Source organism: Ursus arctos, unplaced genomic scaffold (genome assembly GCF_023065955.2).
Source record: "Ursus arctos isolate Adak ecotype North America unplaced genomic scaffold, UrsArc2.0 scaffold_24, whole genome shotgun sequence".
Taxonomy (NCBI): domain Eukaryota; kingdom Metazoa; phylum Chordata; class Mammalia; order Carnivora; family Ursidae; genus Ursus; species Ursus arctos.
Window position 1 is genome coordinate 35177754 of NW_026622919.1, and position 23313 is coordinate 35201066.

The following is a 23313-nucleotide window of genomic DNA, read 5'->3' on the forward strand; positions in this document are numbered from 1 at the left end:
AAAGTGGGAGTACAGGTCCCCACGCTTTATTTTTTTAATCACTGAGAGCTCTTTCAGCCAAGTCATCCTTTCAGCTTGGATATGGTTTAGATAAAAGGGGCACAGAATTACTCCTAACATTTCAAAATATATGTAATCTCTTTAGGTATTTCTTACGGTGTATTGCCTCCAAACACCTCAAATATCTGCTGGAAGCCATTAAGTCGCAGTGCATCACACCATTCAAGTCTTCTGTTCTGAAACTCCCTCCGCTCCCTTAGCTCTCGCTCCAATGCCGTGACACAGCTCCTCCCCGCTACCCCACAAGCTAATGGTTTCTCATACCCTCTCAGAGTGGGGCAGCGCAACCCCATAAAACCGCAGGATCTTTTAAAAAGAACTTTTTTTTTTTTTTTTTTTTTAAAGATTTATTTATTTATTTGACAGAGACAGCCAGCGAGAGAGGGAACACAGCAGGGAGAGTGGGAGAGGAAGAAGCAGGCTCCCAGCGGAGGAGCCCGATGTGGGACTCGATCCCGGAACGCCAGGATCACGCCCTGAGTCAAAGGCAGACGCTTTAACGACTGCGCCACCCAGGCGCCCCTAAAAAGAACTTTTTGACCACCACTTCATCTTTTTAATTAGCTCTGCCTAAATAATCAGTGGTAAACACCCAGAAAATGGTGAAATTCACAGGACACCATGGAGGCAGAGAGATTAATTCTGCAGAAAGAGGCAGTCACTGAAAATCCAAATGTCGGTTTTGAGCAAATCTAGACATCAAGTCTAGGCACTGAATCTCATGAGCTTTTGAAAAAATAATTCAGCAAGTTATAACTTACCTTCTCAATCACTTTATTCCCCCCAAAACGAGTAACAAATTCTGCTGGAGAAGCTACAGTGAAATCTCGCTGGGAGTCTATTTTCTTTCGGTCTCGACCTTGCTTTACTAGATGCAAGCCAGACATGCTGGACCTGTAAAAACAGAGAAACCATGAGAGTCTACTGATAGGATTTTTCACACCATCTATCTCCCCTGGAGATCTGCTTTTCACAGCCATACTTACAACAGCACTTCCAACTGCACCCTTGTGAAGACTGCATGATGAGAGATCACATACTCTTTGAATAGAAGAGAGAAAGAAGATCCTTGCTTGTGGAAATTTAAGAAAAAAAATTAAGTGTTCTTGAATAATAAAAGATAATATTAAGGCTTACCAACAGATGCCATCACAAAGAGATAGGTAAAGGACAGGATGAAATGAGATGGTAGAGATAACAGAGAGACTGGGAAAGCTAAGAAAACAGCGGGGCTGTTGTTGGATCATGATTCTGGCATACAGATGACCTTCACCTCTGTATCTCTAGCCTCCATTTTTCTTATGAGGCTAAACTTTTAACTGCCTACTAAGTGCTTTATTTGTGTATTCCACAGGCATTTCAAAATCAGTAACTCCAAAACCAAATACTTTACAAGGCAGCATAACGGATCATATTTCATTGATAATAAGACACTCCTCCTTGGGGGCGCCTGGGTGGCTCAGTTGGTTAAGCATCTGCCTTCAGCTCAGGTCATGATCTCAGGGTCCTGGGATCAAGCGCTGTGTCTGGCTCCCTGCTCAGTGGGAAGTCTGTTTCTCCCTCCCTGTCTCCCTCTGTACTCTCTCTCTCTCAAATAAATAAATAGAATCTTAAAAAAAAAAAAAAAAAAAGGACACTCCTCCTTAAAAAAAAAAAACTTTAAAAAAATATCTGAAATTGGGGCGCCTGGGTGGCTCAGTCAGTTAAGCATCTGCCTTTGGCTCAGGCCATGATCTCAGTGTCCTGGGATCAAGCGCTGTGTCTGGCTGTGTCTGGCTCCCTGCTCCGCGGAAAGTCTGCCCCTTTGCCCCTCCTTCCCCACTTGTGCTCATGCTCTCTCATATAAATAAATAAAATCTTAAAAAAGTATATCTGAGGGGCGCCTGGGTAGCGCAGTCGTTAAAGCGTCTGCCTTCGGCTCAGGGCGTGATCCCGGCGTTCCGGGATCGAGTCCCACATCGGGCTCCTCTGCTGGGAGCCTGCTTCTTCCTCTCTCACTCGCCTGCTGTGTTCCCTCTCTCGCTGGCTGTCTCTCTGTCACATAAATAAATAAAAAATCTTAAAAAAAAAAAAAAAGTATATCTGAAATTGATGCAAATCTTAAAACTGATGGTGTACCTTATTTAACTGGCAGTATTTTTTTCCTGAGTGGTACATACAATAATGGTTCCTCTAAGAATCAATGGTGTGTTAAGGATAGATGAAATATGTAGTGGAAACAGCATAGGCCTGGGTTTAAATCCAGATCTGCCCACTTAATAGCTCTAATGATCTTTAACAAATAATTTAACCTTGCTCAGCTTCAGTTTTCTCTTTGCAAAATACACATAGTACACTCTGTTCTGGTTATTTACTAACCAACTGTCCCTCAGCTCCAAGCTCACCCTTTGATGCTCTGCTCTGTGACAACAGAGCTAAGACTTTGCAAACTTGTTCAGTTCTGCCAGTTGGAAGGCAGGATGGTAAGAATAGGGATTTCATTCTTATTTTCCAGCTTTTATCACCATTGCTCCACAATAACGGAGAGTTAATTCCAGCCTCTAGCATCTTTCAACGTTCCTGCCTAGAGTTTCACTGCAACCCTTACAGGTACCAGGAGCAGAGGATTATGGCTCCTTGGCAGAGCCCCAGCCTTGCCATACTCACTCATCCTCTGGGCTACGCTGCCTTGGCCTAACAATCAAGGGCCTGCCCGGCCAGGCTTCCACCTGCTCTGAGCACCAGCTACTCAAAGCTTCCTCTCAGAGGTGCAAGTGCTGGCCCCCAAGGGCCTTCCTTCAAGCTCCTATGTTCTGGTAACCCTACCTCTTCCTTTTTGTTCTCCCAGCCTTAGGGGTGGTAGCTACTTCCTACAAGTATTAATTTGAGGCTCCTTCAGAAAACACCCGGGTCACCAGTCCTCACTATTGAATGCCCACTGTTGATAATACTTAATGCAGTTTCTCTTTCCCTGACTGGACCTTGACTGACAGACCCTCTTTGAAAAGGTAAGTTTTGGGGTTCAATGAGATAATAGCTATAACTAAGCACTTGTATACACTGTTCAGGGGACAACTGTTTTCTTATTCCCACCTTTTCTTCCTTTCTCCTGCAGTCTGGCCTCGATGCTGCAGTAATTTCTTTTCAAAATACAGGATGCCTGGGTGGATCAGTCAGTTAAGCGTCTGCCTTCGGCTTAAGTCGTGATCCCAGAGTCCTGGGATCGAGTCCCACATCAGGCTCCTCGCTCAGCAGTGAGGCTGCTTCTCCCTCTGCCTGCTGCCCTCCCTGCTTGTGCTTGCACACGCTCTCTCTCTCTCTGACAAATAAATTTTAAAAAATCTTTAAGAAAAATTTATTTTCAAAATAAAAGGGTATGATTAAAATTTTTCTACATAGAAAATACCAGGTCCAGACGGTTTTAAAAGACAAGTTCTAGCAAACTTCTAAGGGCAGTAGTCTACCAGACTTATAGACAATAAGAAAAGTAAAACTCCTCAGCTAGAGTAACACTGATATGAAAACCAGACAAAGACGTCACATAATGGGAAAAGTCCAGGTCCATTTTATTCGTGACTACAAATGTAAAATTCCTAAGTAAAATATTCTAAATAGTAGGGTATTGGTGCAAGGATGGGCAAAATATTAGTAAAAAATGCTACCCCATGACCAAGTTGAGTTTGTCCCAGGTATGCAAGGATGGTTTAATTTCAGAAAATCCATAAATGGGGGCCCCTGGGTGGCTCAGTAGGTTAAGCGTCCACCTTCAGAGCAGGTCATGACCTCGGGGTCCCAGGATCGAGCCCCACATCAGTCTCCCTCTCAGTGGGAAGCTTGCTTCTCCCTCTCCCTTTGCCCCCTTCCCCCTGCTCATGCTCTCTCTCTCAAATAAATAAAGATCTTTTTAAAAAGTCCATAAACGTAAAACTCTGTTAGATTTCCCAGCAAGTAAAATAAAATGGAAAAAATAATAAATTAGAGGCATTAGGATTGCAAATGAAGAAGTTAAATTGTCATTATTTGTGAGTGATATAATCATTTACATAGAAAACACAAAAGATTCTGCAAATTATTAGAAATAATAGGAGACTTTAGTCAAGTACCCAGATTAATATACAAGAACTCCAAAAATATTATATAAAGAAGGCTGCATACAGTTTATGAATTTAAAACATATCATAAAGTTAAAACAACTAAAATTATATATATTTTTGGAAGATACATGTAGATACAATAAAAGTAAGTAAACAGGAAGATAAAAGACTATGATCAACATGTGATTAAGAAAAATGATTATCTGGGTGGTAAAAGGCAGGGAGAAGCACTGAGGAAGAGAGACCACATGGTTAGATGAGGTGATAGCCAGGGACCAACCTGTTTTAGGTGGTGGGTTTTCAAATTCTTTTCACATTATTTTTTTTTAATAATGCAATAACTAACCAAATAAATAATAGTAAGTCACATATGGACCAATGAGTGTGCCAGGAAGGATTATGTTACATAATTCTATACACCTAAATTTAAACACACACACACACACACAAACTCCTCAGAGATCATCTGTCAGTTATTTAGGGAAGCACTGAAGGGACAGGTAAGTCATAACTTAGAACCATTAAGGAGCTGGGGAACCTGGGTGGCTCAGCTGGTTAAACAACCGACTCTTGATTTTAGCTCAGGTCATAATCTCAGGGTCATGAGATGGGCCCCGTGTCAGGTTCTGCACTCAGTGGGGCGTCTGCTTGAGATTCTCTCTCTCCCTCTCCCTCTGCTTGTCCCCCAACCCCACATTCCCTCCCGCTCTCTCTGTCTCTCAAATAAAATATAGGGGCACTTGGGCAGCTTAGTTAATTAAATGTCTGGTTCTTGATTTCGGCTCAGGTCCTGAGCTCGAGCCCCACATCAGGCTCTGCGCTCAGCAGGGAGTCTGCTTGAGATTCCCTTTCTGTCTCTGCCCACCCTTCTAGGATACATAAATAAATCTTTAAAAAATAAAATAAAAAGAAAATCTTTAAAAAAAAAAATCAATAAGGAGGTACCTGAGTTTAAGACAAGAAAGGAAACAAAGCATTGATGAAATTAAAGTGGAGAAGGGATTGGTCATAAGATTTAATCAGTAGTTTAAGTGCTCTGAGGATCATTTATAATCAAAAAGGGGAGAAAAACAAAAATCTGTCTTACTGGGGCACCTGGGTGGCTCAGTCAGTTAAGCATCTGCCTTCGGCTCAGGTCGTGATCTCAGGGTCCTGGGATAGAGCCCTGAGTTGGGCTCCCCGCTCAACAGGGAGTCTGCTTCCCCCTCTCCCACTGCCTGCACCCCCCCCAAGTTGTGCTATCTCCCCCTCTCTCTCAAATATATAAATAAAATCTTTTAAAAAAAATGTATTTATTTATTTGAGAGAGAGAGAGCACACAGAGGGAGAGAAGCAGACTCCCCGCTGAGTGGGAAGCCTAACTCAGGGCTCCATCCCAGGACCCTGAGATCACGACCTGAGCCGAAGGCAGATGCTTAACCAACTGAGCCACCCAGGCACCCCAATAAATAAAATCTTAAAAAAAAAAGTCTTACTTTTAATGAAGGGATCCTTCACATAGTCATATTCTGAAGTAAGGCGTCATGCTGAAAACAAGGGGATCGGGTACAAAGATAGAATAGATCTCAAAATCTTCACCACTCACCTATCTTTTCTCAGGAAGCAATTAGAGAATATTGTCTTCCAAAAGGACGGAGTAAACCAAGAAAAAGGAAAAGAAGGGACATAAGAAACAGAGAAGCCAATAAAGAAGAGGAGAGAAGGGAATTCCCTAGATGACAGTTCAATTCGGAGGACAGACTGCTCCAGGAGGGATGCCTCTGTGAAAACAGTAGACAGATCACCGGTTGTATTTATCCACAGAAAAACAAAACTGTGTGTGTGTAATATATATGTATGTTTTGTTTATACGTGTGTGTGTGTGTGTGTGTGTGTATGATTGTTTTATATATAAAAACAGTAAAATAGTATTATATAAAAATGTTTTTATATACACTATCATTTTTATTATATATGTGTGTGTGTGTGTGTGTGTATGTGTGTGTGTGTGTGTATAAAAATAGCTCAGATGCTTTTTAGTTATTTGACACTCAGTGGAAGTTCTGCTTGGTTTTCCCCCTAAAGGGTGGAAGAGGTCAAATGAAAAGGAAAGGATGATTGTTCTAAAGATAAATCTTGTCAACTAGGTGTTTATTGCTTATTTTCTGTTTCCACCAAAGTCCAGTTTAATTCCCAGGTAATATTTTTCAGAGTAAGAACTCTAGTCTGCAAAAAAAAGCAAATAAAAAAAAGATAATGGAGGAGCTCTTACTGACTGCTATCAAGCCCATCATTCAGGTCTTTCATGTGAATCCTCTGATGGAGAGGCACAGACCTGCGAGAGACTTCAAGAAGGCCAAGAAGGCCTGACTCATTTCCTCCTCAGCCCCAAGTTCTCCGGGCAGGAAGAAGAAAGACCCCAGGGTGAGAGAGCTTGGTACCCTCCACAATTCCAATCCAGCTGCCCATCATCACATTTCAGGGCAATGGTGGCAGGTACTCTCCCAGCACGAGAGACACATTTTTAAGAAGTTTTTTCAAAACTACCTTCCACAGGATGTTCATACCACACAAAAACTACACAGAATTGATAACTCCCTTTGCAGTAGGTGAAGAGACATCACTCTTGAAAAACCAGCCCAGGCCGGTGATCAAATCTGGCACAGACTGAGATCTCTTAACAAAAGAACAGCACAGCAAGGTCTGCTCAGGGGTGCTTGTTTTCAAGTAGCTACAATATCACACACGTACTTGGGTAGCTTTGATTCAAATTCTGAATGTAAAAGAAAGGTCTAGAAATCCAGGAGCAAATATGGGAGTTTTTATTCCTTTCTTTTTTTTTTTTTTTTTTTTTAGGTTTTATTTATTTATTTGACAGAAAGAGAGAGACAGTGAGAGAGGGAACACAGGCAGGGGGAGTGAGAGAGGAAGAAGCAGGTTCCCAGCGGAGGAGCCTGATGCGGGGCTCGATCCCAGGACTCCGGGATCACGCCCTGAGCCAAAGGCAGATGCTTAACAACTGAGCCACCCAGGCGCCCCTATTCCTTTCCTTTAAATAAAAAGGCTTCTTATAGGGGCGCCTGGGTGGCACAGCGGTTAAGCGTCTGCCTTCGGCTCAGGGCGTGATACCGGCGTTCTGGGATCGAGCCCCACATCAGGCTCCTCCGCTATGAGCCTGCTTCTTCCTCTCCCACTCGCCCTGCTTGTGTTCCCTCTCTCGCTGGCTGTCTCTATCTCTGCCAAATAAATAAATAAAATCTTAAAAAAAAAAAAAAAGGTTTCTTATAGATACAAAAATCATCAAATCAAATTTCCCCAAAGTTCCAGGGCTTAGCTGTCAATGCCTTACTGTTTTTTAAAGGTACGTATTGCCCAACTATGGCACCCTAAAACTTACCTTTGAAGCATGTAATATCTCATCTCCTTAATTTCCTCTGCAGAACCCTCCATATCAAGATGGCAAAGGAATGGAAGATTTTTTCTTCGGGTTTCAGCCTTGTAAACACAAGCTGCAGTCCGTCCTCCTGTTGCAGGTGCTTAAAACCCAGGAGGACAAGAGATACTGTGCCTTCTGCCTACTTCTTGGCCCTGCTTCAGTCAGACTGGAGTATTCCTGATGGCATCAAACTACAGTCTTTTTGTCTACTTTGTCCCCGATTTCCATATTTCCCCCACCTTTCCTCCTTTTTCTATTTTCTCCCTCAACTGGTTCACACACAGAATTGGTTATTTCCCAAGGGGACTAAGAGGAGAGGGGGAAGAATATAAAAGCTTGTATAATCTTAGCTCTGCATTCGCCACAGCAAACATGTTTCAACAACGGTCACTTTCTTCTGACAGTCACCAGAGAAAAGCTCCACAGCCTCTCCTGGCTGCCAGGAGCACATGACAGGGAGGGCCGCCGGCAAAAAGAAGACAACATTTACAAGGACAACTAAGTCAAGAGAATAATGGGGTCATGAAATCCAGAGGGAGGAGGACAGCACACAGTCTAAGTAGGTAATTTCTGAGATCCAATCAAAACAAATAATATTCATCATCAGCCTGCAAGGAGGGGGAAAGCAGGTCAGGCAGTAAAGAAAGCAAGTAGAAAGGACAGGACATGCCACTACTAAGGAACTTGGAATAAAGTGGGAGCCACAGTTCTAATTTTCAGGCCAAAGTAGTAATACGTGGATGCAAAAACCTTTTTGAAACTAACAAAATCTGAGATTTTATTCACCCAAACTTGAGAGTAAGAATGGAGCTGGGACAAATGGGATATAGAGAAGATGTGGACAAAATCCCTGAAAGGAAAAGGGGCCCAGACAAATATTTTAGATACCGAGGTAGGGAAGTAGGGAAGGAAAAAAAACCCTGCCTAAAAAGGCTACTGGGGGGCACCTGGGTGGCTCAGTCGTTAAGCGTCTGCCTTTGGCTCAGGGCGTGATCCCAGAGTCCTGGGATCGAGCCCCACAACGGGCTCCCCGCTCCGCTGGGAAGCCTGCTTCTTCCTCTCCCACTCCCCCTGCTTGTGTTCCCTCTCTCGCTGGCTGTCTCTCTTTCTGTCAAATAAATAAATAAAATCTTTAAAAATAAAATAAAATAAAATAAAAAAGCTACCAGGACATGTATATTGCTATAAAAGCAAATCTGCCAGAGAGACAGTTCCCTTAATAAAATAAACAGTGGCTGAATGTTATATAGTAACAAAGTCCTACTTTAGCTTCTAATAAAACTGATGTTAATGCTATTGCTCCCTTGTAATGGGAGAGACTCCAACAGCTAGAATCTACAGAATCACAATTTCCTATGATAAGTCCTCCGGATGAATAAAATTCACCAGAGTCACGTGGTAACCTGATTCATGCACCACAGAAAAATTCTGTCCCACCAAAATGCTGGATAGAAACAGTTAATCATCTGATGCCAATTATGTTAAGAACCTATTAATCTTCCAGAAAAACCCTCCAAAATAGAAATATACAAATAACCTGGAGCAGAGATCGAAGATAAATGATCGAACAGAAAAAGAGATGATTAAGGCAAACAAATCCTGACCCTTGGGACATGCAGATGACTCGACCTGAAAAGACTCAATCAGGCCACTCAACATGACCACCAGCCATAACAGAAAATGTACGTCCCAGGTTGTCTTCTGGTCTGTACCACTTCGCATCATTCCTCACACGCTATGCCAATGTCCAATAAAGTTAGTCAGGTTTACTTTTTCCTTTGAAGAACCAAGCTGATGCAGAGGAGCCCTCCTATCTTTATGACTCTCCAGAATAATGTGTCTCAAAAACAGAGCGCTGAGGTCTTTGTTCAGAACAATTACAGTGACCACAGATGTAGAAGCAGTTTGAGTTTATACACATCTAAGTGTCTCCAGATGTGGGCAGTTCCCAAAAGAGAATCACGCTCTGCCTTTGTTATGTAAGGTCAACAACCAAAAACCAAATAAAGCCCGGAGCATAGAGTGAAGCAGGCTACTCTGCATTCGATTATATCACAAAAATATACTAAAAAGGTACTCTGAATAATCGAGTTTGTGCTTCCTTTTGCCAGAGGGATCTTTCTAAAACAACCAAACACTAACACAGCACACCCAGATCCAAAAACAAAGCTTGAATTTCTAATCTTTTATGGATGCTGCTCACAATCCTTCTGTAATATTAGAACACAAGAAATAAAAAAGCCATATTCATTCCTCCCAATTCAAAGCATCCCCATTTTCATCTACCATGAATAGAGAGTGTCCAAAGTAGACACATACCTGGCACAAAATCCAACTAGAAGCCCACAGTGATCCCAGCATTGTAACATGCCAAGCACCAAGGATGACGTAGCAGTTTATCCAGCAGACAGTGATGCATGAGCTGGCGTGATTGCAATGCAGTCTGAGTTATACTGCAGCACACACTGCGAGAGACTGTTTTACACTGGGCTTTCCCAGGCAGAGAAACCTTGGATCAAGGAGAGTCCTCTTTTGCAAATCAACTCACCAGATATAAAAGGTTTAGTTGTGGACTCTAAATTCTGTTCTGATCTATATTTCAATGCCACAGTGCCTTGAAAACTAGGGCTTTACAGCAAGTTTTGAAATCAGGTAGTGTAAGTCTTCCAACTCTGCTTTCCTTTTCGAAAACTGTTGTCTATTCTAGGTCCTTCGGGCTCTCATGTAAATTTTAGGATCAGCTTGTCAAACTCTAGAAAGAAAAAAAAAAAGCCTGCTGGGATTTTGATATGGACTGTGAATTTAGGGAAAATTGCCATCTTGACAATACTGGTTTCCCAATCCCTGAAGATGGATTGTCTCTCCATTTATTTAGGTTTTTAATTTCTCTCAGCAATGTTTTATAATTTTTAATACTCAATTCTTATACTTCTTTCGTTAAATGTATTCCTAAGTATTTTATTCTTTTTGATGCCATTGTGAATGAAATTATTGTTTATTGCTAGCTAAGCTAGTATACAAATATAATTAATTGTTGTATATGGATCATATAGCCTGTGATCTTGCTAAACTCATTTTGAAATTTTTTAACAACTTTATTGAGATATAATTCACACAGCACGTATTTCAGCCATTTAAAGTATGTAACCCAATGGTTTGTAATATATTCACCATTATGAACCATCATCACAATCAATTTTGGAACATTTTCATTACCCCCCAAAAAAACCCTCATAGCCAGTAGCAGTCACTCCCTACTTCCCCCAACCCCTTCCTGTTCTAGGCTACGACTAATCTACTTTCTGTCCGCATAGATTCTGTTTACTTCACATAAATGGAAGGGTATAATACATGCTCTTTTGTGACTGGCTTCTTTCACCTAGCATAATGCTTTCAGTGTTGTAGCAAGTATTCATACTTAATTCCTTTCTATGGATAATTAATTTTCCATTGTACGGATATACTACATTCTGTTTATCCATTCATCAGTTGATGGATATTGGATTGCTTCCATTTTGTGGCTATTAGGAATAATGTTGCTGTGGACATTCATGCACAAATCCTTACGTGGACATGTGCTTTCATTTCTCATAGGTATGTAATGAGGAGTGGAACTGCAGGATCATATGGTAAATATGTAGTTTTATAAGAAATTTCCAGGGGCGCCTGGCTGGCTCAGTCAACGGTGGAGCATGTGACTCTGATCTCAGGGTTGTAAGTTCAAGCCCCATGTTGGATGTAGAGATTACTTAAAAAAATAATAAAATAAAATCATTAAACAATTTTTTTCCAAATTATTTTCCAGGGCAGGTCTATCATCTTACATTCCTACCAACTATGTACAAGTGACCCCATTTCTCCATATTCTTGCAAACATTTGGTGTCATCAGCTAGATTTTATTTTAGGCAACCTAACAGGTGTGTTTGTTTATCTCACTGTTGTTTTAATTTGCACTTTCCTAATAGCTAATGATGTTAGACATCTTTTCACGTTCTTGTTTGCTATCTGTATATCCTCTTCGATGACATTTGCCTCCTTGTAATCTCTCTCCTTGAGAATTTTATTTATTGATTTGCTGTTGTCATACTTAAAAAAATTCTTTAAACATGTTTTCCTTTGGTTCTTGGAATGCATTTACAACAGCTGCTTTGAAGATTTTTGTCTGCTAAATCCAGCATCTAGGGACACCTGGAGACAGTTTCTATTGACTTTTTTTCTTTCCAAGTATGGGTCACATTTTCATATTTCTTTTCATGTCTCATGATTTTGTTGAAGACTCAACATATTAAATAATGTATTGTAAGAAGTCTAGAGTCTGCTTTCTTTTACCTATGAAGGTTGTTTTGTTACTATTATTCCCTCTCTATATCCCTTCCTTCCTTGGCTTAATAACTTGCCCGAGCTAAATCTGTGAATCTGCACACCCCTAAGTGTGCAGTCACTGATGTCTCCACTTATTCTCTTTATATTGCTTGTTTTTACGTTGAAACCCGCCTTCTAAGGTTTAGCTTAGCTGTCTCCCAGTGATTAGGCAGGGGTTATGTTTAAACACCTGAAGTCATTAAGGCTTCTGTACTCTGTTCATGCATCTGTGTGTGGGGTAGGGCAGCACATTCAAAGTTCAGGACATTTTCAAGTCTGCTCTGGCTTTTACTTCCTACTGGGCCTTATCATGTCTACTCTGTGCATGCACGCAATCTCAGCCAGCAATATGCTTGCTCCAACTACAAACACATCTCAGTCTAGTAGAGCCATTGGCCCATCGGACACAGCCAATGCCAAGATAATCATTTCCACTGACAACAGCAGTGGTCATGGGCATCATCCACCCAAAGTGAGTAAGCTCCCTTCGACCTCAGCATCAAAACGGACAATTCCCGGGGCGCCTGGGTGGCTCAGTCGTTAAGCATCTGCCTTCAGCTCAGGGTGTGATCCCAGGGTCCTGGGATCAAGCCCCACATCGGGCTCCATGCTCTGCTGGGAGCCTGCTTCTTCCTCTCCCACTCCCCCTGCTTGTGTTCCCTCTCTCGCTGGCTGTCTCTCTGTCAAATAAATAAATAAAATCTTAAAAAAAACCCAAAACTGGCAATTTCCCACTGGCAAAATCTCCACACCAATCAAACTGAGGGAAGGGTATGGGAACAGACCTAGGCAAGAATACCATTAACTCCTCCTGTTCTTACCAAATTTCAGCAGTTTTTCAACCTTTTCTCAGATTGTTGTATGCCTTTTGGTTGATCTCAAGGGTGCTGAAATGGTTTTGTCAAGCCTTATATAGTTGCTTTTTGGGTTAAGGATTTATTGATCCTTACTCAGCAAGTCCTGCCTGTTTTATTTACTTTTTGAGATATAACTTCATATAAAAAAGAGCAAAAATCTTAAGTATACACTGAATTTTACATATGTATATAACTATATAACCAACCACTCCATTAAGATACAGAATATTTCCAGAGTCTCAGAAGGCTCCCTTGTACTCCCTTTCCAGTCAACATCCTCCCCAGTGTAAACACTATCCTGAACTCTCATTGCTACACATCAGTTTTGCCTGTTCTTGAACTTCATATCTATCATGTCAATCTGAACGTATTTCAACAATACATTGTCTATGAAATTCATCCTTGTGACACAGCAGTAGCTTGTTCATTTTCATTGCTGTTTAGTAGTCCATTGTGTGACTATCCCATAATCTATCTAGTCTACTATTGATGGACATTTGAGTTGTTTATGAATCCTGACTATATTCATCCTTGTATTTGGTTTTTGGTGGACAAATGCATTCATTTCTTTTGAGTAAATACCTAGGAGTGGACTTGCTTGTTGATAGAGTATGTGTATGTTTAACTTTAAAAGATACTACCAAATAGTTTCCTATTTTTTTTTAAAGATTTTATTTATTTATTTGAGAGAGAGTGAGCGAGAGAGCATGAGAGCAGGGTGGGAAGCAGAGGAAGAACCAGACTCCCCCCGCTGAGCAAGGAGCCCGATGTGGGACTCGCTCCCAGGACTCTGGGATCATTACCCAAGCCAAAGGCAGATGCTTAACCAACTGAGCCATCCAGGCACCCCCCAAAAAAGTTTTCTAAAGTGGTTGTGCCAACTTACATTCCCACCAGCAATTTAGGAGTTCCATGTAGTCCACATCCTTGCTAACACTTAATACTGTCAGTCTTTAAATATTAACCTTTTGGATTAGGGTAGTACTTAATTCACTAGAATTTTAATTCACAAATCCCTGATGACCAATGATACTGAACACCGTTAATAAGCTTACTTGCAATATCTTCTTTTGTAAAGTTCAAGTCTTTTCCCCATATTTTTACTGGGTTGAAATGTCTTTATAAGACACTGAAACATCAAGGAACCAACCAGCAACAAGATGAAAAGGCAACCTACCGAATGGAAGAAGGTATTTGCAAATAATACATCTGATGAGGAGTTACAGCCAAAATATATGAAGAACTCGTATAACTCAATACCAAAAAAGCCCGAACAGTCCAATTAAAAAATGGACCGAGGATGTGAATAGACATTTTTCCAAAGAAGACATCCAGATCGCCAATAGACACATGATAAGAAGCTCAACATCACTTATCATCAGGGAAATGCAAATTTCAAAACAATGAGATTATCACCTCACCCATATTAGAATGGCTTTTTTTTAAAAAAAGATTTTATTTATTTATTTGATAGAGAGAGAGAGAGAAAACACAAGCAGGGGGAGCGGCAGGCAGAGGGAGAAGCAGGCTCCCTGCTGAGCAGAGAGCCCAATGGGGGGCTGGATCCCAGGACCCTGGGATTATGACCTGAGCTAAAGTCAGACACTTAATCGACTGAGCCACCCAGGCACCCCTAGAATGGCTTTTATTAAAAAACAAGAAAAAACAAGTGTTGACAAGGATGCAGAGAAAAGGGAACCCTTGTGCACTGTTGGGAGGAATGGAAAATAGGAAGACAGTATGCAGGTTCCTCAAAAAATTAAAAATAGATTTAAAAAATTTTTTAAAAATTAAAAATAGAACTACCATACCACCCAGCAATTCCACCTTTGGGTATTTCCCCAAAGAAAACAAAAACACTAATTTAAAAAGATACGTACACTCCTATGTTCACTGCAGCGTTGTTTACAATAAGATAAGGAAACAACTAAGTATCCATCCATAGATAAATGGATAAAGATGATGTGGTATACACAGACAATGGAATATTACTCAGCCATAAAAAAGAATGAAATCTTGTCAATTGCAATGACATGGATGGGCCTAGAAAGTATTATGCTAAGTGAAGTCAGACAGAGAAAGACAAATACCTTATGATTTCACTTATATGTGCAATCTAAGAAACTAAACAAACAAAACAGAAACAAACTCATAAATGCAGAAAACAAGCTGGAGGTGGCCAGAGGGGAGAAGAGCGGGGGGAAGGGCGAAATAAGTGTGGAGATTAAGAGGTACAAGCTTACAGTTACAAAATAAATAAATCACAGGGATGCACAGGGAATATAGTCAATAATCTATAATTACTTTGCATGATGATAAATGGTAACTAGACTTTGGTGGTGATCATTTCATAATATATATAAACATTGAATCACTATGTTGCACATCTGAAACTAATGTAATATTGTACATCAACTATAGTTCCATTAAAAAGACGACATTGAGATATCTTTTTCTTATTGATTTACAGGATTCTAGAAGCAAGATATTTTATTCTGGTTTTACCAACTGACAGAACAAGTGGGGCAGGGAGGGGGAGTCAAAGATACTGAGGAACAACAACTGGAAAACTGACATATATAGAATTCTATAACCAACAACTGCAAAATACACATCCTTTGCAAGTGTTATAAAGCTTTATCAAAACTGACCATATGCTAGGGGTGCCTGACTGGCTCAGTCGGTAGAGCATGTGACTCTTGATCTCGAGGTCGTGAATTCAAGCCCCATGTTGGGCACAGAGCTTACTTAAAAATAAATATAAATAAATACAACAGAAATTGATTAAGAAAAAACTTGACCATATGCTAGTCCATAAAGTATCAACAAACTTCAAAGATCTGAAATCACATAGAGTATATCCTCTGAATACAATGAATTAAGCTAAAAATCAATGACGAAGATATTAAAATATGTCCAAGTGATTTTAATATATATGCAAGTGTCTTGATATTAACGACTCCATTTCTAAATAATTTATGGGTCAAAAAAAATCACAATGAAGGTGAGCGAAATGGGTGGAGGTTGTCAGAAGGCACAAACTTCCATTTATAAGATAAATAAGCCCTAGGGATGCGATGTACAGGATAGTGACCATGGTTGTGTATTACTGGATATTTGAAAGTTGCTAAGAGGGTACATGTTAAGTTTTCATCACAGGAAGAAAGAAAAAAACTGTGACTATGCGTGGTGATGGATGTTAACTAAATTTATTTCGGTAATTATTTCATTATATAAGTATTTAAGTTTTACATGTATATATAAATATATAATACATAAATATAAAATCATTATGCTGTATACCTAAAACTAATACAATGTTATACGTCAATTATATCTCAAAAAATTAAAAAATAAATCACAATGAAAATAAGGAAATACCTTAAACTGAATGATAATAAAGATATATCAAAACTTGGGGGATATAGTAAGATGAACTGATGAATGGATACAGAGATACAGAAATGGATAAATGAGAAAGCAAGTATAGAAAAATGTTAATGGTAGAATCTAGGTGATGAGTAAAATCTAGGCGTTCTCTGTAAAATGCTCTCAACTGTGCTATATGCTTAAAATTGTTCATAATAAAATGTTGAAAAAAGACATGAGATACAGCTAAAGATGGGTTTGGGGGAAGTTCGTAGTATCAGTACATAGCTTAAAAAAGAAACAGCTGATAATCATCTATCTCAAAAGGCTAGAAAAAAAAACAAATTAAACCTAAAGAAAGCATAAAGAAGACAATGAAGAGGATAACAAGATATCTGTGAAAGAGAAAATAAGTGTACAATAAAAAAAATCAACAAAGATGGAAAGCTGGTTCTTTGAAAAGGCTAATTAGAATAATAAACTTCTATTAAGACTGATCAAGAATAAGAGAATATGTGGGGGGGCGCCTGGGTGGCACAGCAGTTAAGCGTCTGCCTTTGGCTCAGGGCGTGATCCCGGCATTATGGGATCGAGCCCCACATCAGGCTCCTCTGCTATGAGCCTGCTTCTTCCTCTCCCACTCCCCTGCTGTGTTCCCTCCCTCGCTGGCTGTCTCTATCTCTGTCAAATAAATAAATAAAATCTTTAAAAAAAAAAAAAAAGAGAGAATATGTGGGGCACCTGGATGGCTCAGTCAGTTAAGTGCCTGCCTTCCGCTCAGGTCAAGATCCCACGGTACTGGGATCAAGCCCCATGTCAGGCTCCCTGCTCTGCCGCCCACACCCCCACTTGTGCTCTCTCACTTCAAATAAATAAGTAAAATCTTAAAAAAAAAAAAAAGAATAAGAGAAAATACTAGCTCAATATCAGTAACGATGAAGAGGGAACTCACTACAAATCCTAAAACATGAAAAAGAAATGAGTATGTTATTGTGAAGTTTATGCCAATAGATTTGAAAATTTAGATTCAGTTGGTAAATCCTTTGAAAAATAATATTCTGGGGCGCCTGGGTGGCGCAGTCGTTAAGCGTCTGTCTGCCTTCGGCTCAGGGCGTGACCCCGGCGTTCTGGGATCGAGCCCCACATCAGGCTCCTCTGCTAGGAGCCTGCTCCTTCCACTCCCACTCCCCCTGCTTGTGTTCCCTCTCTCACTGGCTATCTCTGTCCGTCAAATAAATTAATAAAATCTTTAAAAAATAATAATAATAATAATTTTCTATTCCACCCAAGGAGAAACAGAAAATCCAAATAATCCTAAATGTACTAAAAAGATCGAATATATATGCAAAATTTAGGATACTATTGCCTTTTATGACGGCCCCTGGCCAATCTTGTTATCTCTCCCATGTATTCAACAAATATCTATTGAGTGCCTACTATATGCTATAGAAAGTGCTGGGTATACAATTGCAAACAAAACATATATGATTTCTGCCCTCATATTAGTTACAGTGTAATAGAAACAAGCAATCAAATAAATATGCCAGTGAAAATATTAGAAATTGTGGTAAGTCCTTTGAAAGAAGAACAAAAAGATTATGATTAGTAAAAGAAGGCCTCTCTGAGGAAGTGACATTAAATCTGAAACCTTAAAAAAACAGGCCTCAAGTAATCACTGAGAGAGTAAAAGAGAACCCAAGCGGAAGGACAAGCATGTGTGGCCCTCAGATAGTAAAGGCTGGCACACCAGGATGAGTGAAGCACTGTCAACACATTGAAGCTGACAAGTCAGATCATTCAGGTCCCCAGGAGCCAAGCTAAGAATTTAGTGTCTTATGCGAAGTGCAACAACAGGAAATCGGGAGGCAGAGAATCCAGTTACGCGACCATTCCAGCAGTCCAAACAAGAGCTGACGGGCTAAGGCTTAAATTAAGGTGATGGCAAGTGAATGTATTGAAGTCAATACTGGAGACAGAATCAACCGAACTGAAGTATGATTCCACAGGTTTCTGACTTAAGCCAAGTGACCAGAGGCGATATTTATAAGTAAGAGGTGGAAGATTATAGAGCGATCAAATTTATTGAGGATAGAGGGAAATCAAGAGTTCAGGTTTAGGGGTGCCTGGCTGGCTCGGTCAGTAGAGCATACAACTCTTGATCTCCGGGTCGTGAGTTCAAGCCCCATATTGCACAGAGAGCTTACTTTAAAAGAGAACAGTTTGGGTCTATTCACATTCAAGTGAAGACTTCACATAAAGAGTTGAACATAACAAGTCAGCTCAGAAGATAGGTATGGGATGGATATCATAAAAAAAGTGAGTCACTGGCATATACATAGTAGCAAAGAGATGAGATTATATAGGAAGAAAATGTATACCAAGTAAAAGGAAAAGAAGGTCCAAGACCAAGCAGGACTAATTGCTGGAAGAAACATGAAAGAGGAGGAGCTTGCAAAGGAGATTAGAGATTAGAGAGAGTACCAGGGATTTAAAAAAAAAAAAAAAAAAAAAAAGCATGGTTTTCAGCAGAAAAGAGAAGGGTGTGTTTCAAGGAAAAAGTAATCTACTGAGAGGCCTGAAAGCATGAGAACTGAGAAGCACCCACTGAATTTAGCAATACAGTAGTCACTGGTGATTTTTAACGTGAGCAGTTTCAGGAGCAGAGTACGCACTAATGCAGCTTGAAGAAGGAATGGGAGACAAGGAAGTAGGAGCTCTTCTGAAAATCCTGGCCATGACATGGGGCAGACAATTAGGGCAGTGGTCCAAAGGGAGTGTGCCATCAAAGAAGAATTTTATAAAGATGGGAGTAATCAGAGCATGCCTGAATGCCAACGGGAATGATTCAGTAGAAAAAGGAATATTTAAAATGTAAAGAAGAGGATGACCAAAGGAGGGAGGACCTGAGAAGTCCTCGTAACAAGAAGGAAAAATGAGAACATGACTACAGATACAGGTAAATTTGAAATTAGGTGTTAGAAGGAAGAATTTCTGGTGTGACAGTTTCTATTTTCTCAATGAAACAGGACACAAAGTTACAAATTCAAAGTGTGTCTAGAAGGGACAGGGGCTAACTTAAGGGGGACTTTTGGTTTGAGGACAATGAAGAAAGAATGCAATTGTTGTTGTAAAAAATGAAAGGTCAAATAACCGCCAAATACCCAGAAGAGAAAAACAAAATAGGGGAAAGAATAAGAAAAGTTTCAAAGCACAGACCTTGTTCAAAAAGGATCCTTAAAAGTGATGACCTGAAAAGATGAATGGAACTTCAACAATCAGGGGAAGGGCATTCCAATAAGAAAACATAGCAAGGGAGGACAAGAGAGAAATCCTTCTACCACCTCAAGTAACTGCTCTGTTTTCTTCCTTGCCACCAACGTCTTAAAAGGGTACATACCGTTGACATTACTACTCCTTCACCATGTATTCCCTACTTAATCTCTTGCCATCTACTAAAGCTGTTCACCCCAAGATCCTCCTGTGTACTAACTCCAGAGCTTTGTCTCAGTTTTTTATCTCGTACAGCTCTTTTCAACTCTGTATGTTGCATCTTCCACCTTAAAATTATCTTTTCCTTGGTTTTCTTTCTCCTTCCATCTTACTGATCATTTCCCATCTTTTTCCCGATTCCTTCCGTCTCAAGGTAGACATTTCCTAAGACACATTTCCCTTCTACCTATATACTCTCCCTCGCAGTGATCTAATCTACTTGCACAACTTTAACTTCAATGCAACGAATATTTTTTAAGCACACGCTACATGCCAGGCATTGTTCTCAACTCTGAGAAAGTGGTTCTCAGCTCAGGTTTCATATCAGATTCACCTGGAGAGCATTGGCATGTAGGCTGTTGAGCTCCATGACCAGAAACTGTCTGGGACAGGGCTTAGGAATGCATAGGGTTTTTTTGTTTTGTTTTGTTTTGTTTTGTTTTAAGATTTTTTATTTATTTGGGGCGCCTGGGTGGCACAGCGGTTAAGCATCTGCCTTCAGCTCAGGGCGTGATCCCGGCGTTCTGGGATCGAGCCCCACATCGGGCTCCTCTGCTGTGAGCCTGCTTCTTCCTCTCCCACTCCCCCTGCTTGTGTTCCCTCTCTCTCTGGCTGTCTCTGTCTCTGTCAAATAAATAAATAAAATCTTAAAAAAAAATAAAATAAAATAAAACTCTCCTGCTTTATAAAAAAAAAAAAGATTTTTTTATTTATTTATGTGACAGAGAGACAGCCAGCGAGAGAGGGAACACAGCAGGGGAGTGGGAGAGGAAGAAGCAGGCTCCCAGCGGAGGAGCCCGATGTGGGACTCGATCCTGGAACGCCTGGATCACGCCCTGAGCCGAAGGCAGAGGCTTAACGACTGCGCTACCCAGGCGCCCCAGGAATGCATAGTTTTTTAAAGCTCCACAGATGACTCTGTTGCACAGCCATATCTAAATACTGTTTTCTATTTTATATGTCTTTAGTGTGACAGGCAAGATGCTTAATGATCTCACCTCTTACTTGCCTCTTCTTCCACGACACTCAACATCCTGTCTCCCTTACATTCTGGTAATACTCAATGACTTACAATCACCTGAACATGGTAGATGTCTCAGTCTGGTACCTTTGCACATGTTGTCAACCCTACCTTCACTAGTGTTCCTGCTATATATATATACTTATCTTTGTTGCTTGCCCGTTTTCTGTTCGAAACACAGTTCAAACAAATCTGAGACATTATTAACCCTTACAGATCGCAACAAGCCCACCATAATAATGATGAAAACTCTTGTACTGGAAATATTGTTAAGAACCCGGCACAACGTTTGACTAGACACTAATATATCCTATTGGTAAAAGGGACCCACTGAAGTAATGCCATGAGACGATCAGTTTACCTTTTAGAAAGATTTCAATGGCCATGTGGAGCTTACTATCCTGACAGGAGAAAGAGATTGCAGAAAAGCTAAAATACTACTGCCATAATCCAAATAAGTAATAAAGGCAAGAACAATGGCAGTAGCAATGGAAAGAAGGGAATGGATTCAAGAATTATTGGGGTAGGGGCACCTGGGTGGTTCAGTCAGTTAAGCTCCCGCCTTCGGCTCAGGTCATGATCCCGGGATCCTGGGATCGAGCCCCGCAATGGGCTCCCTGCTCAGTGGGGAGTCTGCTTCTCCCTCTCCCTCTCTCTGCCACCTTCCCCACTTGTGCTTTCTCTCTAATAAATATATAAAATCTTTAAGCAAAATTATTGGGGCATAGAATCAATAAGCATACCTAATTAGGTGTGAGGGATGGAGGAGAGAGGAATCTCACATAACATCCATATTCCTGGCTTGGGAGACCAGAGCAATGCCAGTGCTGTTAATTAAAGTAGATCAAAAGAAAGGATGTAGCCTAAGAGAAGAGGGCTACAGCCAGGAAGTTTTGCAGAAAATCAACAATTAAGGGGCATGTGAAAAAAGCCAAGCCTATTCAAGAACTTGAGAGGGAAGGGTCAGAAAGGTGAATTGGGAAAGAATGTTAATAAAACATAAGGAGTAGTTTCAAGGATGAGTGAAAGGTCAACACTGTCAATTCTGCCCACGAAGAGATCACTGGTGAGTCTTCTAGGTGTAGTTTCAGAAAAGTGGTAGAAGCAGAAACCAATGGCAATAGAGTAAGAAGCTAATGGAACTACCAGGTGAAAGTAGCAGACTGAGCATTGGTGTATTACTGTTCTCTGACAAAAATCACACAAAAATGACGGTAAAATAATAAAAGAGGCATAAAGACATAAGAACAAAGAATATGAAAGAGGAGCCTCTAACAGATACAGATGTCAAAAAAACTGCAGAAAACAGAAAGTGAATGGTCAAGAAGTAACTGCCTTGGAGACCAAAGAGCCTATCGTAGGGAAAGCCACTTAGAAACAAGCATGATTCCACTTTAGCACTCGGGAAAAACTCCGGAATTAGAATTGTCCAGTAGATCTCTGTTTGCAAGGGTGGAGACAGAGCTGAAAACCAAATAAAATTTGTAGCTTGCTTTAAAGTATTGTACCAATGTTAACATACTTAATTTTATTAAATATAGGATTGCTAGATAAAATACAGGATGCCCTTTTAAATTATGCATTTCAGGCAAATACAAAAATTTTTTTTGTAAGTATGTCTAATGCAGCATTTGCAGTATTTAATTTTTTTATACAATTATTCATTGTCTGAAATTCAAAATTAACTAGGCATCGTGTATTTTTATTTGCTACATCTGACAACTCTAGATAAATGTACTTGGTTATGAAAAATATTAATAGTAGTGGAAGGTGAGTGAAGGATGCACAGGAACTCTGTGCTGTCTTTGTAACTCTTCTGTAAGTCTAAAATTATTTCAAAATGAAAAGCTAAAAAAATGAAGCTTATAAAATACTTTTAGTGACATAAGAAAATGGCGTTTTTATGAAAGAAAGCAAATAACAGAGCTGTGTATTCACCATGATATCATCCATGTATGTGTTTTTTAATGAAATTTATCTTTACGGGATAAAAATCACCAAAGGGAAACATCAAATATTAATAGCAATTATCACTGGAAAATCATATTCTGGATTGTTTCTATTTCTTCATGCTTTTTGGATTTCCAACTTTTCTATAATAAGTATATATCTAATAATTTGAAGTTTTTTTTTTTTTTTTTTAAGATTTTATTTATTTATTCGACAGGATAGAGACAGCCAGCGAGAGAGGGAACACAAGCAGGGGGAGTGGGAGAGGAAGAAGCAGGCTCATAGCGGAGGAGCCTGATGTGGGGCTCGATCCCATAACGCCGGGATCACGCCCTGAGCCGAAGGCAGACGCTTAACCGCTGTGCCACCCAGGGGCCCCGAGTTTTAAGTAGTAAATGCAAACTTCATTCATAAATTAATGTTCACAGAAAGAAAGGAGGGGAGAACTGTATGCATTACACTAGAATAAATAAAAATAATAAACATTGTCAAGTGGCCGTCCTGAGCCCTACTTACCATATTCATAATTTCATTTCTACGATTAGCAAGTTTATAGAAAAAACTCTGGAGATTATAATACATACACAGACAGCTCCTGTTTTCTGAATGGAAAGAGTGGGTGGGAAATAGAGCAAACTATTGCCTTCAGAAAAAGTACCAAGTTGCCGATCTCATAATGACCTTCTGTCTACTCACTTCTGAGGCACCATGGCAAC

The 23313-nt window shown here is 40.2% G+C and overlaps 1 protein-coding gene across 14 annotated transcripts in view; it reads right to left on the reverse strand.

Moving 5' to 3' along the window:
* Positions 1-23313, reverse strand: part of ACACA (acetyl-CoA carboxylase alpha) — a 280386-nt gene that overhangs the window by 209737 nt on the left and 47336 nt on the right. For 12 of the 14 annotated variants that reach the window (XM_057317769.1, XM_026517535.4, XM_048223482.2 and 9 more), the window contains one exon: positions 822-954. In XM_057317769.1, coding sequence (XP_057173752.1) covers positions 822-954 — 133 coding nt within the window. Of the gene's footprint in view, positions 1-821; positions 955-7509; positions 7578-23313 lie in introns of those variants that run through there. The other 2 variants (XM_026517541.4, XM_057317773.1) reach the window with 2 other exon arrangements.